This window comes from Trachypithecus francoisi, unplaced genomic scaffold, assembly GCF_009764315.1.
Source record: "Trachypithecus francoisi isolate TF-2019V2 unplaced genomic scaffold, Tfra_2.0 Lachesis_group14, whole genome shotgun sequence".
Classification (NCBI taxonomy): domain Eukaryota; kingdom Metazoa; phylum Chordata; class Mammalia; order Primates; family Cercopithecidae; genus Trachypithecus; species Trachypithecus francoisi.
In genome coordinates this window covers 59,975,530-59,990,069 of record NW_022681459.1, presented here as the reverse complement: position 1 = coordinate 59,990,069, position 14,540 = coordinate 59,975,530, and the positions used below count along the sequence as shown (strand labels likewise).

The 14,540-nt window shown below is 52.2% G+C and overlaps 1 protein-coding gene across 2 annotated transcripts; it reads right to left on the bottom strand.

Annotated features, from left to right (window-relative positions):
• Positions 1-3,168: 3,168 nt before the first annotated feature.
• Positions 3,169-14,373, bottom strand: NAGA (alpha-N-acetylgalactosaminidase). Of its 2 annotated transcripts, none has more exons than XM_033233768.1 (10): positions 14,251-14,373; positions 13,770-13,861; positions 11,935-12,070; positions 11,266-11,437; positions 10,618-10,795; positions 10,215-10,309; positions 9,258-9,419; positions 6,530-6,727; positions 4,317-4,460; positions 3,169-3,814 (listed from the first exon to the last, which is right to left on the bottom strand). In XM_033233768.1, the coding sequence occupies exons 2-10, from the start codon at positions 13,783-13,785 to the stop codon at positions 3,680-3,682; spliced, it is 1,236 nt and encodes a 411-aa protein (XP_033089659.1). In that variant the 5' UTR covers positions 13,786-13,861; positions 14,251-14,373; the 3' UTR covers positions 3,169-3,679. The 2 variants fall into 2 exon arrangements, with proteins under 2 accessions (XP_033089659.1, XP_033089660.1); XM_033233769.1 differs by having other exon boundaries at positions 13,770-13,854; positions 14,251-14,324.
• Between the last annotated feature and the right edge of the window lie 167 nt (positions 14,374-14,540).

The window sequence follows — 14,540 nt, the reverse complement described above, 5'->3', positions numbered from 1 at the left end:
CAAAAAATGAGTTACAAACCAAAATCACTTATATTTACTTACGTAGTTCCATTTACTGGTGCTCTGTATTTCTCCATGTGGATTCAAGTTACTTCTAGTTTCCTTCCATTTCGGCCTGAAGGACGTCCTTTTGTATTTTATGTAGGGCAGGTTGGCTAGAGATGAACTCTGTTTTTGTTTATCTGGGAATGTTTTCATGTTTCCTTCATTTTTGAAACATAGTTTGACCAAATACAGATTTTTTCATAGATAGTCTTTTTCTTTCAACACTTTGAATATGTCAACCCACTGCCTTTTTTCATTTTTCATTTTTGTGGATGCATAGTAGGTGTGTATGTTTATGGAGTACATGAGATGTTTTGATGCAGACATTGCATTCCTGTAATAATCACATCATGGAAAAGGGGGTATCTGGCTCCTCAAGCATTTATCCTTTGTGACAGACAATCCAATTATACTCTTGGTTATTTTTAAATGTACCCATTGCCTTGTTTTCCCATGGTTTCTGATGAGAAGTCCGTTGTTAATCTTATTGAGACTCCCTTGTGTGATGAGTTGCTTTTGTCTTGCCGCTTTCAACATTCTATCTTTTGAGGGTTTGATTATATGTCTAGGTATGGAGCTCTTTGAGTTTAACCTACTTGGAGTTCATTGAGCTTCTTGGATAGGTAGATATTTTCCATCAAATGTGAGACATTTTCAACCATTCTTTCTTCCAATATTCTGCCCCTTTCTCTTTTTTTTATGTGTATATTGGTACATTTGGTGGTATCCCAAAGGTTTTAGAAGTTTTGCTCATTGTTCTTCATTCTTGTTTCTTTCTTTTCCTCAGAGGTTAATTTCAACAGATCTGTCTTCAAGTTTGCTGATTCTTTTTCTGTCAAATCTACTGCTAAACCTCTTCAGTGAATTCCTCATTTCAATTATTGTACTTTCCAACTTCAGAATTTGTGCTTTCTTCCCCACTATATTTTATCTCTTTTTTGTTATTCTGTTTGGACATCATTCTTGTTCTTTTTCCTTTATTTCTTTAGACTGGCTTCCTTTGGCTCTTTGAACATGTTTAAAATAGCTGGTTTAAAATCTGGTAATAAGGTAAAATACCACATAGCTTGCTGTTCCTACTGGAATTCAATTGTTTTTTTTTTTAGTTGAAGTTTTCTGGGTTGCAAACTTTTGGCTAATTTCCAGAGTTCTGTGAAAGTTGATTTTGATAGTATGTGGCAGGTTTTTCAATGCTTTTATGAAGGGAGCAAACTTTCAGTGGTTCGTGCTGTACCATTTTACTGTATCTTGATTCAGACAAACTATAGAGATTTTTGAGACAACTGCCAAAAACTGAACATAGACTGATTATTAGATTATTTTAAAATTATGTTTTGTTGGATAGGAAAATTGTATTAAGGTTATATATATATGTGTGTGTGTGTGTGTGTGTGTATATATATATATATATATATTTTTTTTTTTTTTTTTTTTTTTTTGAGATGGAGTCTGGCTCTGTCACCCAGGCTGGAGTGCAGTGGCGCTGTCTTGGCTCACTGCAAGCTCTGCCTCCCAGGATCACACCGTCCTTCTGCCTCAGCCTCCCAAGTAGCTGAGACTACAGGCGCCCGCCACTACACCTGGCTTTTTTAGCTGGGCGCGGTGGCGGGCGCCTGTAGTCCCAGCTACTCAGGAGGCTGAGGCAGGAGAAGGGCGTGAACCCAGTAGGCGGAGCTTGCAGTGAGCTGAGATCCGGCCACTGTACTCCAGCCTGGGCGACAGAGCCAGACTCCGTCTCAAAAAAAAAAAAAAAGAGAAAGGGTACCTTGGGTCCAAACAAGTCTGTATTGAACTGAGAAAAAATAATTGCTTCCTAACTGGCCTTGAATAGAAGGGAATAAATGTCCTGGGAGATAGATGGCATGTTTGTTGAAAGAATGAAGGGTGAAGAGACAGGATCAATCAGGCACCCCCAGGACAAAAGGATAACTTACACAGCAAGTAAAGACATGTAGCTATCTTGGGCTGAAAGGCAAGGGAATTAACTGGTTAAGTCCAGGCTCAACTCTGACCCAACTCCCAAGTCCCTGGTCTCAACTCATTTCCCACCACATCCCAGACTAGTGGGAAAGCCTTCCTGGAGATGGCAAGAGGTGTCCCCACCTGAGACTATTCCATTATGCTTGAACAGCACTATGAACAAGACCCAAAGCCAGAGCTATGCACAGAGGGGCAGGCCTTCAAGGACAGAGGCCTGGGATGAGGTAGGTTTCTGTCCTAAGTTTCTCAACAGCCTCAAGATATCAAGTGGGGAAAGGAACTTTCTCTGGTGACTCTATATTTAACTAGTGAAGCTCCAGTAATCTTAAGTGATGTAACAAAATGTGCACATGTAAGTTTTTACACCATACCCTAAATACAAGGACCTCAGAACCCTGAGGCGTATGGGAGATCCACCCAGGAAATACTCCTTGGGCAGGACAGTGCAAGGCCTGGGGCACTGAGTGGTCCCACATTCAAAGCCCAAGGAGGACCTAGCTAGCTTGCTCTGCCACCTGCTCTCTCCAAAGGGGAGAGAACCACCAGGGAAGACAAATGCCCTGTAGCCTTGGCTAAAAGAGGAGGGCTTGGGAAATAAGGACCAAAGCAAGATAGGCAAGAACCCATCATTCCTTCGCTTTGACTGTCACCCCTGTCCTAAGGAAGAGGAACAGGAAATTAATTTTAAGACACAACTCCTGGACAGGTTTGTGGACACATCTGGAGAATACGAACCTCCTTTGCAGCCAGGTTGGGAGAGAAATAACAAAGGGAAAGAAGTAGGGGTGGGGGTGGAGCCACCAGAGAGAAGAGCAGGCTGAAGTGCTGCACCAGGGGCACTGCTGGGCAGAGCACAAGCTGCAGGACCTGGGAGCATTGCTACTTGGCCTTATTGTGTTGCGACAACCTGGCTGCAAAGGAGGTCACCATCACCACTGCCAGCATACCAGGCACAGCAGGGGCAGCTCCTGGCTGTGAGGCAAGTCTGGCATCTCTTGGAAGTACAATCTTCAGGTCACTTTGGAAAAGGAGGGGCCAGAAGATGCCAGACATCTTCCATAGAGGTGAGATTTGAATCCAGCACCCTGTGTAGTGCCACCAGAGTCCCTAACTAAAGGTACCCGAGGTCCATATTACAACTTCTTGATTAAAGAACAGGTTTATTGGTGACCTGAAGGTGCCAAGGTCTCCTTTGTGACCCTCACTCCCAGGTGGTATCAGCCTGCAAGGCCCTCTATGGGTAGAAAAGGCAATCACACGATTCATGGGCATTCCTGGCAAGAGGTCAGATCTCTCTACTCCTAATTAGAAAAATTCCAAATCCTGATTTCAGAGTCAGCAGCAAGGTCAGAGGCTAGAGTCCTGATGGGCATGGGGCTTGGGAGGCTGGCGAGTTGCTCAGCAACGTCTGTGGGGCTACGCACACGAAGTAGAGGCCAGGAAGGCCACAGGAAAATTGCCCCAAAAGTTTCCAAGAAGGTTTACGCTTGGGCAGGGCATAGAACCTGGCCCTGAGATTGCACTTTGGGTATGATGGGGTCAGTCACCAAGCAGGCCTGGGGAGCGGAGAACCTGCCCACTTGCCCTGGGCATGCCAAGGCTCCATGGTCTAGGCTCAGTGGTGCCATCACAGCGTGTCACATGTCCCAGCTCCTTACTGCTGGGACATCTCCAGGTTCTTGACGGGATACAGGTACCACATCACTACCCCCGAAGGGTTGATGATCACTGTGAAGTTGGTTTCAACTCGGAGGCCACTGATGATGTCACCTGAGTAGACGTCCTGGGCCTGCAGTGGGGAGGGGCACCACCAATGCCACCATGAGAATGGCTGCAGAGACACCCTAGAGGATGTAGAAGCCTTCTTCCTGGACTTTGGCCTGTGCCGGGCTTCCATATGCCCTACAGAAGTGGGAGCCCTGAATCCCCATCACTTCTCCACCAGCAAATCCAACAGATGCCCAAACACAGGCAGTGGAGAAAGCCCCAGCCCATGGAAAACTGTGAGGAACGTGCCAGCAAGGGCTGATCCTTGGGAGGGAGGAGTATAGCCCTAGAGGCTAATGGGATTCATATTTATATGCAGTAGTTCTGTCTGCATAGGTTGAAAATACTGGTGCAGAGCACGGCACTGGCTGCAGCTCTCAGTGCCTGCAGCTCCCCATGGGCACCTGCCAGAGGCCCTAAGCCCACGGCTCAGGGGAGGCCATATGTGAACACCCACCCCCCACAATACCCTCCCACGGAAATCTGAAGCCCCGGCGGATGGCTGCAGGCAGCCAGGTGCTCACCTCGTATGTCACAGACCCGGTGAAGTTCAGCTGGCCAAGGGAGGAGTGGTAGTGATAAGGCATATCGGTCCTGCCGCTGAAGAAGACTAAGGTGCTGGCCTCGTTGGACAGAGGCCGCATGTACACTTCGATAAGAGATTTTTCCTGGGCACAGAAGATGGCTACTGGCTGGGGTCCCTTGCTCAGACAGGACCTACCATTGCCTCCCTGGCCCTCCCTGAGTTCTGGGTCCCCCAGTTCCCAGCTCCATATCACACAGGCTTAGGGAGGATGCCACAGGCCTCTAGCACCCCAGCTTATCTAACCCTACCTGCCTGCCTTCCCTGACTCCGCAGATACTCATCAACACCTACTCTGAGCCCAACCCCTATGCTAGCACCCTGAGACAAATGCTGCATGAGGCCCTGCCCCGGAAGCTCATAGGACAATGGGAGGGATAAACACAGAAACGAGGAAGCAACGACAGCACAGCGCGTGAGTGCCGGCCCCAAACAGCTGCCGGTGCTGACCGAAAGGGTGCTGTCCAGTGGGAACAGTGATCTCTGTTCCAGGAGGGTGGAGAGTGGAGCTGGATGTGAACTGCCATCCTCCAGAAGGTTCTCCAGGCCCAGCTCCACCATCAGCCCCTCTGGCAGGGAATTGTTACTTCCTCTGGGCATCACCAGTTCTATGGGTGCCTTCTGTAGTTCTGTAGGTTTCTTTTTACCAGACTCCAGGATTTGGTAAAGAGCAAAGGCGGCCAAGGCACAGCGACTCACGCCTCCTGTAATCCCATTACTTTGTGAGGCCAAGGCCAGTGGATCACCTGAGGTCGGGAGTTTGAGACTAGCCTGGCCAACATGGTGAAACCCTGTCTCTACTGAAAAAAAATACAGGCCGGGCGCGGTGGCTCAAGCCTGTAATCCCAGCACTTTGGGAGGCCGAGACGGGCGGATCACGAGGTCAGGAGATCGAGACCATCCTGGCTAACACGGTGAAACCCCGCCTCTACTAAAAATACAAAAACTAGCCGGGCGAGGTGGCGGCGCCTGTAGTCCCAGCTACTCGGGAGGCTGAGGCAGGAGAATGGCGTAAACCTGGGAGATGGAGCTTGCAGTGAGCTGAGATCCGGCCACTGCACTCCAGTCCAGGCGACAGAGCGAGACTCCGCCTCAAAAAAAAAAAAAAAAAAAAAAATACAAAAAAAAAATTAGCCGGGCTTGGTGGTACACATCTGTAATCCCAGCTACCTGGGAGGCTGAGGCAGGAGAATTGCTTGAACCTGGGAGCCAGAGGTTGCAGTGAGCTGAGATGGCGCCACTGTACTCCAGCCTGGGCTACAGAGTGAGACTCCATCTCAAAAAAAAAAAAAAAATAGCAAAGGCTTTGAGGTGACACTGAAGTCCAGTCTTGTTTGTAGCAACTGTGTAGCCTTGAGATACAGTTACTCAGACTCTCGAAGTTTCAGTTTTCTCATTTGTAAAATGGCAAGATACCTACCTTGCTGAGAAAAGGTATCTAAAACTCCCAGCACATAGTAGGTACTCAATAAATAGCAGCCTCTAGTAGTCGTTGTATTCCTTGGCTGTAACAGCTTCCCTGGCCGGGTGCAGTGGCTCATGCCTGTAATCCCAGCACTTTGGGAGGCTAATGCAGGTGGATCACCTGAGGCCAGGAGTTCGAGACCAGTCTGACATGGTGTCACTACTAAAAATACAAAAATTAGCTGGGCGTGGTGGCAGGCGCCTGTAGTACCAGCTACTCAGGAGGCTGAGGCACAAGAATTGCTTGAACCCGGGAGGTGGAGATGGCAGTGAGCCGAAATTGTGCCACTGCACTCCAGCCTGGGTCACAGAGTGAGACCCTGTCTCAAAAACAAACCAGCTCCTCCTGCTCTGGAGGGAAGCCCAAGTTCTCCGCAGGCCATCACGGGTGTATAGAAGCCCTGTGCCTCTCACCCTTCCTGTGTGCACTTACATGGCTGATGCCTCTCATCCCCGACTCCCTTGAGCTGTCCTGCTCAGCCCTGCTCTCACCCAGCAAGAGCAGGACAGTTGGAGCAGCTCCTAGCACAGTCCTCAACAATCATAAGCAACCAGAAGGGTGAGCCCTGGTTGGGGACTGGGCAACTCCTGGACCTCCCCAGGTGTTGCCCCCAGGGAGGCTGGCAGCCTTTCTCTCAGGAGAGCCCAGTTCCTCAGCCCTCCCCTTCCTTCCCTGCACACCCCAGTTACCTTTTGAATCCTGCGTCCCTGGATGCCTAAGGGATCCTGGTTGATTTTGATCATGAGTGGATTCTGCAGAATGTCCATGTTCTGGACGGAGATGGTACGCAGGTCTGTGGACATCAAGAGCGGGGCTGCCAGCACCGTCCACAGGGCCATCTGGGCTCGGGATTGCTCTAAGCTGAGACCGAAGTTTCCAATGAGCAGCTAGGGGCAGAGAAGAGGAGTAGTCAGCTCTGATCTCCTCAGGGAGGTAGACACAGGGACCATCCCCAAACTTGTAGCCGAGGAAGAGCAATTAGGGATTAGGGAAGGATGGCTGCATGTGGAGAAGGCCTGGTTCAGCAAACGCCATTCCCCAGCCCTGTGGCCTTGGGGAAGTTAAGTTACTTTCCCTCTGAGCATCAGCTTTTATTTTCCATCAAGAACATGGAGTTGGTGGTAGGGAGGTGGGCAGATGGCCAGATGAGGTGTCGCATGCTTGTAATCCTAGCACTTTGGGAGGCTGAGGCAGGTGAATCACTTGAGCCCAGAAGTTAGAGACCATCCTGGCCAACAGAGCAAAACCTCGTCTCTACTGAAAATATAAAAATTACCCAGTCGGGGTGGTACACACCTGTAATCCCAGCTACTTGTTCAAGCACAAGAATCACTTGAACCAGAAGGCAGAGGTTGCAGTGAGCTGAGATTGCACCACTGCACTCCAGCCTGGGCAATAGAGTGAGACTCTGACTCAAAAAACAAAAGGCCAGGTGTGGTGGCTCACACCTGTAATCCCAGCACTTTGGAAGGCCAAGGAGGGCAGATCACCTGAGGTCAGGAGTTCAAGACCAGCCTGACCAACATGGAGAAACCCCATCTCTACCAAAAATGCAAAATTAGCCAGGCGTGGTGGTGCATGCCTGTAATCTCAGCTACTTGGGAGGCTGAGGCAGGTGAATCACTTGAACCTGGGAGGTGGAGGTTGCGGCGAGATAAGATCATGCCATTGCACTCCAGCCTGGGCAACAAGAGCACAACTCTGTCTCTAAATAAATAAATAGGCCGGGTGTGGTGGCTCACACCTGTAATCCCAGCACTTTGGGAGGCTGAGGCGGGCAGATCATGAGGTCAGGAGTTCGAGACCAGTCTGGCCAACATGGTAAAACCCCGTCTCTACTAAAAACATACACACACAAAAAATTAGCCGGGCGTGGTGGCAGGCGCCTGTAATCCCAGCTACTCGGGAGGCTGAGGCAGGACAATCTCTTGAAGCTGGGAAGCGGAGGTTGCAGTGAGCAGAGATCGTGCCATTGCACTCCAGCCTGGGCAGCAGAGCAAGACTCCATCTAAAAAAATAAATAAAAAACAACCCCGCGGGGATGATGGGGGTGGTAATACGCCCTGGCTACATCGCTGTTTGTTCAGATGATCAAATGGGCTCCTGTTGTCAAAAAGCTTATAAACTAGGTAAAGTCAATAAATGTTCCAGGGTGACAGTGGTAGGAAACAGAACTGGACAAAGTCCCTGCACCTACCACTGGCCACACCCACCTGCCCTAGCCACAGCTGAATGGACCAGGGGGACTCCTGACCCCAGGGCAAGCAATCCATAGTCGGGACACAAGTTACAGGCTTAGTGACAACAATTCAAGCACTGTGTATGTGCCCATCACTGTACCAAGCATTTCAGTTATTTTAATGCTCAAAACAACCCTATAAGGTAGCTACTATTCTTATTTTCCAATTGACAAAACTGAGGCACAACAAATTAAGTTACTTGCCCAAGGTAAACTGGCAGAGCTAGAGCTGGGACTCCACAGCAGGCCAGTTCCTGCTCCTCCAGGTTGCTCCCTCCACCTGGCTTAGCACTTGTAATTCTTATAATCATAGGATCAATCAGGTAGTAAATGCTTGTTGATTAACGTAATTATAAAGTTATAAACTGCAACAACAACAAAATGTCACAGGGCAGTGACTGAGATAAAACGGAAGGGCTAGAAGCAGGACTGGGAGGGCCAGTCGTGCCTGTGGAGGATGAGGCAGGGCATTGACAAAAGGATCAGAGGCAGACGGGGGAGGGCAGTCCAGGCACTAGGAATAGCAAGGTCGTGATCTTCAACCTGCACAGCAATAACATCGTATTCTAGGATCATTACAGACCCAAGTTCTTGAGCTTTCAGAAACATCAGAATTGCCTGGGGAGATGGTTAACAGTGGGCATTCCCAGGTTCTTCCCCTAAACGTTCTGATGCAAAATGTGGGGGATGGGGCCGGGCACGGTGGCTCACGCCTGTAATCCCAGCACTTTGGGAGGCCGAGGTGGGTGGTTCATGAGGCCAGGAGAACAAGACCATCCTGGCTAACACAGTGAAACCCCGTCTCTACTAAAAAATACAAAAAATTAGCCGGACATGGTGGCGGGTGTCTAGTCCCAGCTACTCGAGAGGCTGAGGCAGGAGAATGGCGTGAACCCGGGAGGCGGAGCTTGCAGTGAGCTGAGATCCGGCCACTGCACTCCAGCCTGGAAGGCAGCAAAACTCCGTCTCAAAAAAAAAAAAAAAAAAAAAATGTGGGGTACGGGGCCCTGGAAACCAGCTTCTAGATCAAGTCTAAAGCAACTAGTTCAGGGACAAATTTCAGAAGCGCTGACCTAGAACCTGGCAGTGAGCCTCCAGGGAGGAAGAGAGCACAGGGCAGTGGGGAGCAGGGTCGTCACAGATGGTGGGCCTAGGGACATCCCCCTCCATCCTGGTACCATGTCGGGGTCATTCCAGTGCCCAGGGCCGGCCACCGGCTGCAGTATGTCCTGATGCTTCACGAACCAATTCAGAATGGAGAGCACGCTCTGCCAGGAGTCCTGGATGTCAGCATAGTTACGCCAGAGGTTGCAGATGTCCGCCAGCAGACTGTAGTTCACCTGGATGTGGAGGGGAAGTCCAGCACCAGAATCACATGCTGCAGTCCAGAGACCCACACAGGAGTTGGGGAGGCTCAGCAGGAGACAGAGTGGGAAAGGGGGAAGAGAACAGGACCCACCGGCTTGCTCAGGATGAGGGCCTCAGAGGGTGGCCCTGCTCTGGGGCTACCGGGGTCTCCCCTCTGTGCATGCTGGTGCCAGGAGCCTACCCTGTCCTCTCATGCCAGCTTGGGTCAAGCCCAGGGTGTGGGCCCAGGCTGGTGCACCCACAAACAACCCTCCCTGACACCCACCGACCGCCATGTTCTCTCGTGAGAAACCGCTGTCTGCTGTCTTCTCAGCTCCACAGGCCTGAGCCCACCCTTTTTGGTGTCAGACATGCTGAGGGACCCCTCATGAGCCCACAGGCCACTCTGAGGCTCGGCCCCACCTGCCTGGCCTCCCCAGCCTTCTGGGTCTCCTCGCCCAATGGGCACCTCCTGGGATCCTGGGCGCTGTGTGCCAGCACAGATGGCTCTCCTGCCTCTGATCTCAACTCCTTCAGCCCACCTCACAAGGGCCTCTTCTCTAAGGCCTGCCCCTCCCTCCAACACACACACCTCTCTGGGCTGGCTGAGCCCACCTGCTCTTTTGGGGTACTTATGTAGGTCTCTAGACACCTACAGATCACCATATGGGCACCTGTGGTGAGAGCAGCCCTGGCTCTGGAAGGCCCCATCCCTGAAGCCTGGCACTCAGGAGGCAAGGAGGCCTGGGTGTGGGAAGCGTCATCAGGCAGGGCGCAGAATGGCTTACCGTTGGGGGGAGGCCACCTTCGTAGGCTGGCCAGCTGCAGGAGAAGGCGATGGGGCGGCCTGTGGCATTCAGGGCAGCAGCCATCTTGGGGTACCCTAGAGAAAGCCCAATCTGTTTCAGTCCTGAGGAGGGGCAGGAGGCAGTCTGGGACCTTAGCCCAGACCTTTTCCCAACAGATGTGAAGAAACAAGCTCCAAAGAGTAGGTGCCTTCCCACATACCCAGAGCCTCAGATGATTCTGGGGTGGGCTATGCTGCCACCCATATTTAGGGAGCCTGGGAGCCACAATCCCCCTAACCCCTGAGTGGGGGGAATTGGGAAGTTCAGCCAAGAGGGCGCTGGGTGGGTCTTCATGGCCACCCTCCCCGTCTGCCTGTGTGCCCCAGCCAGCTGCATAACTTACCTTGGGCCCGCTCCTCAGCGGTGGAGAAGCAGCCATCCAGCTTGAGCATGTCTACCTTCCACTCGGCGAAGGTCTGAGCATCCTGGACCACCTTGTCCAGTGTGGTGCCTGGGTAACCCATGCAGGTGAAGTTGCCCATGTCGGCGTAGATGCCCAACTTCAGGCCCAGGGAGTGAACCTGTGGGGGTTTGAGGACACAGTGGGCTCAAGCAGGACCCTCAGAGAGCCTCCTCAAGGCACATCTGACCCAGTTCCATTAAATCTCCAGTGGCTCCCACTGACCAAAGGAGGTGGTCCCAGCATGCTGGCCCGGCCTCTGCCCACGATGGCCCACCTCTCCCCCAACACACACCTCCCAACGGCTGTTTCTTGCCCCTAGGCTTTTGCTCCTGCCATCCTCTCCGCCTCCAGTGCCATCTCTCTGGGCTCAGCTCAAGAATTGCCTCCTCCAGGGAACCTTCCTGGAATCCCAGACTGCGTGAGATGCCCTTTCTGGCTCTCACCACAGTGGGCCCAAAGTCGGTGTTCATTTGTCTGTTTACCCTGCTAGACTGTGAGATCTCAATCATGTAAATGAGCTCTGAGCAAGGTAGGGTGAAAGGAGTGGTCTAGCCCTGAGGCCAAGGGCAGGGCAGGGGTCAGGCTCACATAGTCAGCCAGGAAGGGAATGCCATGAGGGAAGCGCTTGGGATCTGGCATCAGGCGGCCACTGGCATCGCGCCCACCGATCCAGCAGTCATCAATGTTGAGGTATGTGTAGCCCATGTCCCGCCATCCATCTTGTGCCATCCGGTCAGCCATCTCCATGAAGAGCCTTTCACTAGTGAGGGGCGGAGGGATGGGGTAGCTCAAGGACCCCGCCCGGCCCTTAGCCACACCCTGCCTCAGCTCTGATTGAATCTGTGCTATGAAAACCATGACCTTGCTGAGTCCTAAGCCAGGTATCAGTGTAAATGACCACCAGGGATTGTACCATGAGTCATAAACTGTCTTGAAAGGAGTGGCTGGCCCCAGGCCAAAAGGCAGGACTGGGTCAGGGGAAATTCGGGGGCCTGGCCTGACCTTCTAACAGTTATCTCAGGGGCTGGGTTCATGGAAGGTCTCTGCCTCGTGACCAGGTTAGGGCCTGACAGTCCCTACAGAGGCCCCAGGCAGGTCACGGGGCTAGGTGTCAGACAGTCCGAGTGACTTCTGGCTGCAGTCTCTGGGATGAAGAACTCTGACCTTGCCCTCTTTTCTACTGGACCCTCCACTTCCTGCCCCCAACTCTGCAGGGTCCTGGGCAAGGCTCATCAGGTGGGTGTGGACCTTACTCACCTGATGCAGTTCTTTGGGTCCTCATCACAGTTAATGTTGCAGCGGAAGCGTTCCCAGGCCAGCCAGCCCATGGGTGGTGTCTGCAGGAGCCCATTGTCCAGCATCAGCACCTGGGCCACATGCCCCAGCAAGAGCACTAGGGGTCAAGGGAGAAGGGAATGGTGACTGTCAGTTGCCTCCACAGTTCCAGCCCTCATCCCATCCCATCTGTATGTTGCTCAGCCCTACAGAGGCTGCCTGCCTATATGTAAGGGAAACTAGACTTCTGGGTTTAGGGTAGAATTGGCTCTTCCTGCAATGGCTGGTTCTTGCAAAGCAGTAAGTGGGAGGATGGTGCCTGGGCCAGGCAGTGGCTTGAGGTTTGGCCGTCACCACAGCAGTGCTTGAATTAGCAAAACTAACACCTGAAGTTATGTCCTTCCCATAACCCCCATCAGCTCCTCCCATCCCATATACAGAACCTAACAGTACATATGCTCCTAGGCCTACCATGGAACTACGTTCTCGTAAACCCAGTGTAAGTTGAAAATATTACATCAGCCAGGTGCAGTGGCTCACACCTGCATTCCCAACACTCTGGAAGGCCGAGGCGAGTGGATCACTTGAGGTCAGGCCAACATGGTGAAACCTTGTCTCTACTAAAAATTCAAAAACTTAGGCGTGGTGGTGTGTGCTGTACCCGGGAGGCTGAGGCAAGAGGATCACTTGAACCCCAAAGGCGGAGGCTGCAGTGAGCTGAGATCGTGCCACTGAATGCTAGCCTGGGCTGTGACAGAGCGAGACCCCATCTCAAAATAATAAAATATTATGTCAAAAATGTACTTAATACACCTAACCTGCCAAACATCATAGCTGAGCCTAGCCTACCTTAAAAGTGCCGACAGGTCAGGCACGGTGGCTCACGCCTGTAATTCCAGCACTTTGGGAGGCCGAGGTGGGCGGATCACCACTAAGTCAGGAGTTCAAGACCAGCTTGGGCAACATGGTGAAACCCCATCTCTACTAAAACTACAAAAAAATACCGGGGTGAGGTGGCGAGTGTCTGTAGTCCCAGCTACTCAGGAGGCTGAGCAGTAGACTTGCTTGAACCTGGGAGGTGGAGGTTGCAGTGAGCCGAGATTGCGCCACTCTACTCCAGTCCAGCCTGGGTGACAGAGACTCCATCTCAAAAAAAAAAAAAAAAGTGCGACAACGCACGTTAGCCTACAGCTGGGCAAAATCATCTAACACAAAGCCTATTTTATAATAAATTGTTGAATATTTCATGCAACTTACTGAATACTGAAACACAATGGTTGTATAGGTACTGTGGTTTCCACTGAATGTGTGTCGCTTTCACTCCACAGTAAAGTTGAAAAATCCTTAAGTCGGGGCCATTGGCCAGACTCCAGGACTCCTGAGCCCCAGTCCAGGGCTCTTTGCTCTCTACCGCAGACCCTCAAGAGGCCTCAGAGAGGCTTAAGAAGTAAGCCAGCCAGGACCAGCACCCAATCAGCTCACCTAAGTGAGCCCTTTCCTCCTCGGACCTCAGTTTCCTTATCTGTAATATGGAGTTACTGTAGGGACTGTACAGGCGGTTCTCCGCACATGTTGATATCACATCAGATAGGGTCTCTGTACTTGAGGGAGAGGAAGTGAGAAAGGAAGGGCCCCTTTAAAGGAGAAATTATTCCTGTATGGGGAAGCATCTCCTCCCTTCCTGCCCAGCTCTAAGTAAAAGAGAGAGGGAACCTGTCTCCCCACATACCCACATTAGGGAAGAAACGCCAAAGCCCTCCTCGTAGCACTCTGGCACTCACCCCTGCCTCCCAAGCCACCCCAGCCGGTGTAGGTACCTGTCTTCAACAGCATTGCTCTGGACTCAGCTTCCGAGAACCTGACCAGATCTGGTCTGCGTGTATCAGCTGTATGTATTGGGCTCTGGAAGCTAAGAAACGTCAGAAAAGCACTGGGGTCACGGCTGCCTGGCTAGTTCGGCCGCCCTCAACCTTGTACGTGGATCCTACACTCGGTCCCCAAGTTGCCCGCCCAATCCCCAGCCTCACTTCCCGGAGCTTGAGTTCTTCCTTCAGAAATACTAAACAATGTGTCTTGGATGTCAGACCTTACACCCTCTGCAGTGCTGGGAGTCCTGAGCGCCTACGGGCCGCCTTCGGCCCGGTCAGGGCTCAGAAAAAGGCAGCGACCGGCTTAAGGTCGCCCAGAAAGAGCGGAGGGGCAGGGCTGCGGCCAGGCTCCGGACTCCCAGCCGGGTCCGGGTTCCCGCCCTGGGCCCCCCAAAACCACAGAGCCCCCTCCCGCCGCACTTAATCTTACCGAAGCGCTCAGACCCGCGGCCGCTTCTGACTCGATTCCGGTAACCTGATAAGCCTGAAGCGTTCCAGTGAGGGCGGGGCCTCACGAAGGCAACCCTCCTCGCAACCTATCAGAATCCCCCCTAGCAACGCTGTGCCCCGCCCATACGGGCCCAGCTTCCCAGCCTCCCCAAGCCCTTCCCCACTGGGGTCCCGCCCTGCGTGCTAGCGAGGCTGGCATTGGCAGAGCCGGCCTGGGGCTGTCCTTCGTGGCCCGGACCCCGCGAGGCCTCCACCTCTGTGGGGACCACG

Excerpts from the sequence above, each read along its gene's own strand:
- NAGA (XM_033233768.1), bottom strand. Across the intron at positions 10,796-11,265 it reads TTCCCTTCCTGGCTGACTAT|GTTCACTCCCTGGGCCTGAA; the intron begins GTGAGCCTGACC and ends AAACCCCCACAG. Across the intron at positions 9,420-10,214 it reads AAGGTGGCCTCCCCCCAACG|GTGAACTACAGTCTGCTGGC; the intron begins GTAAGCCATTCT and ends CTCCACATCCAG.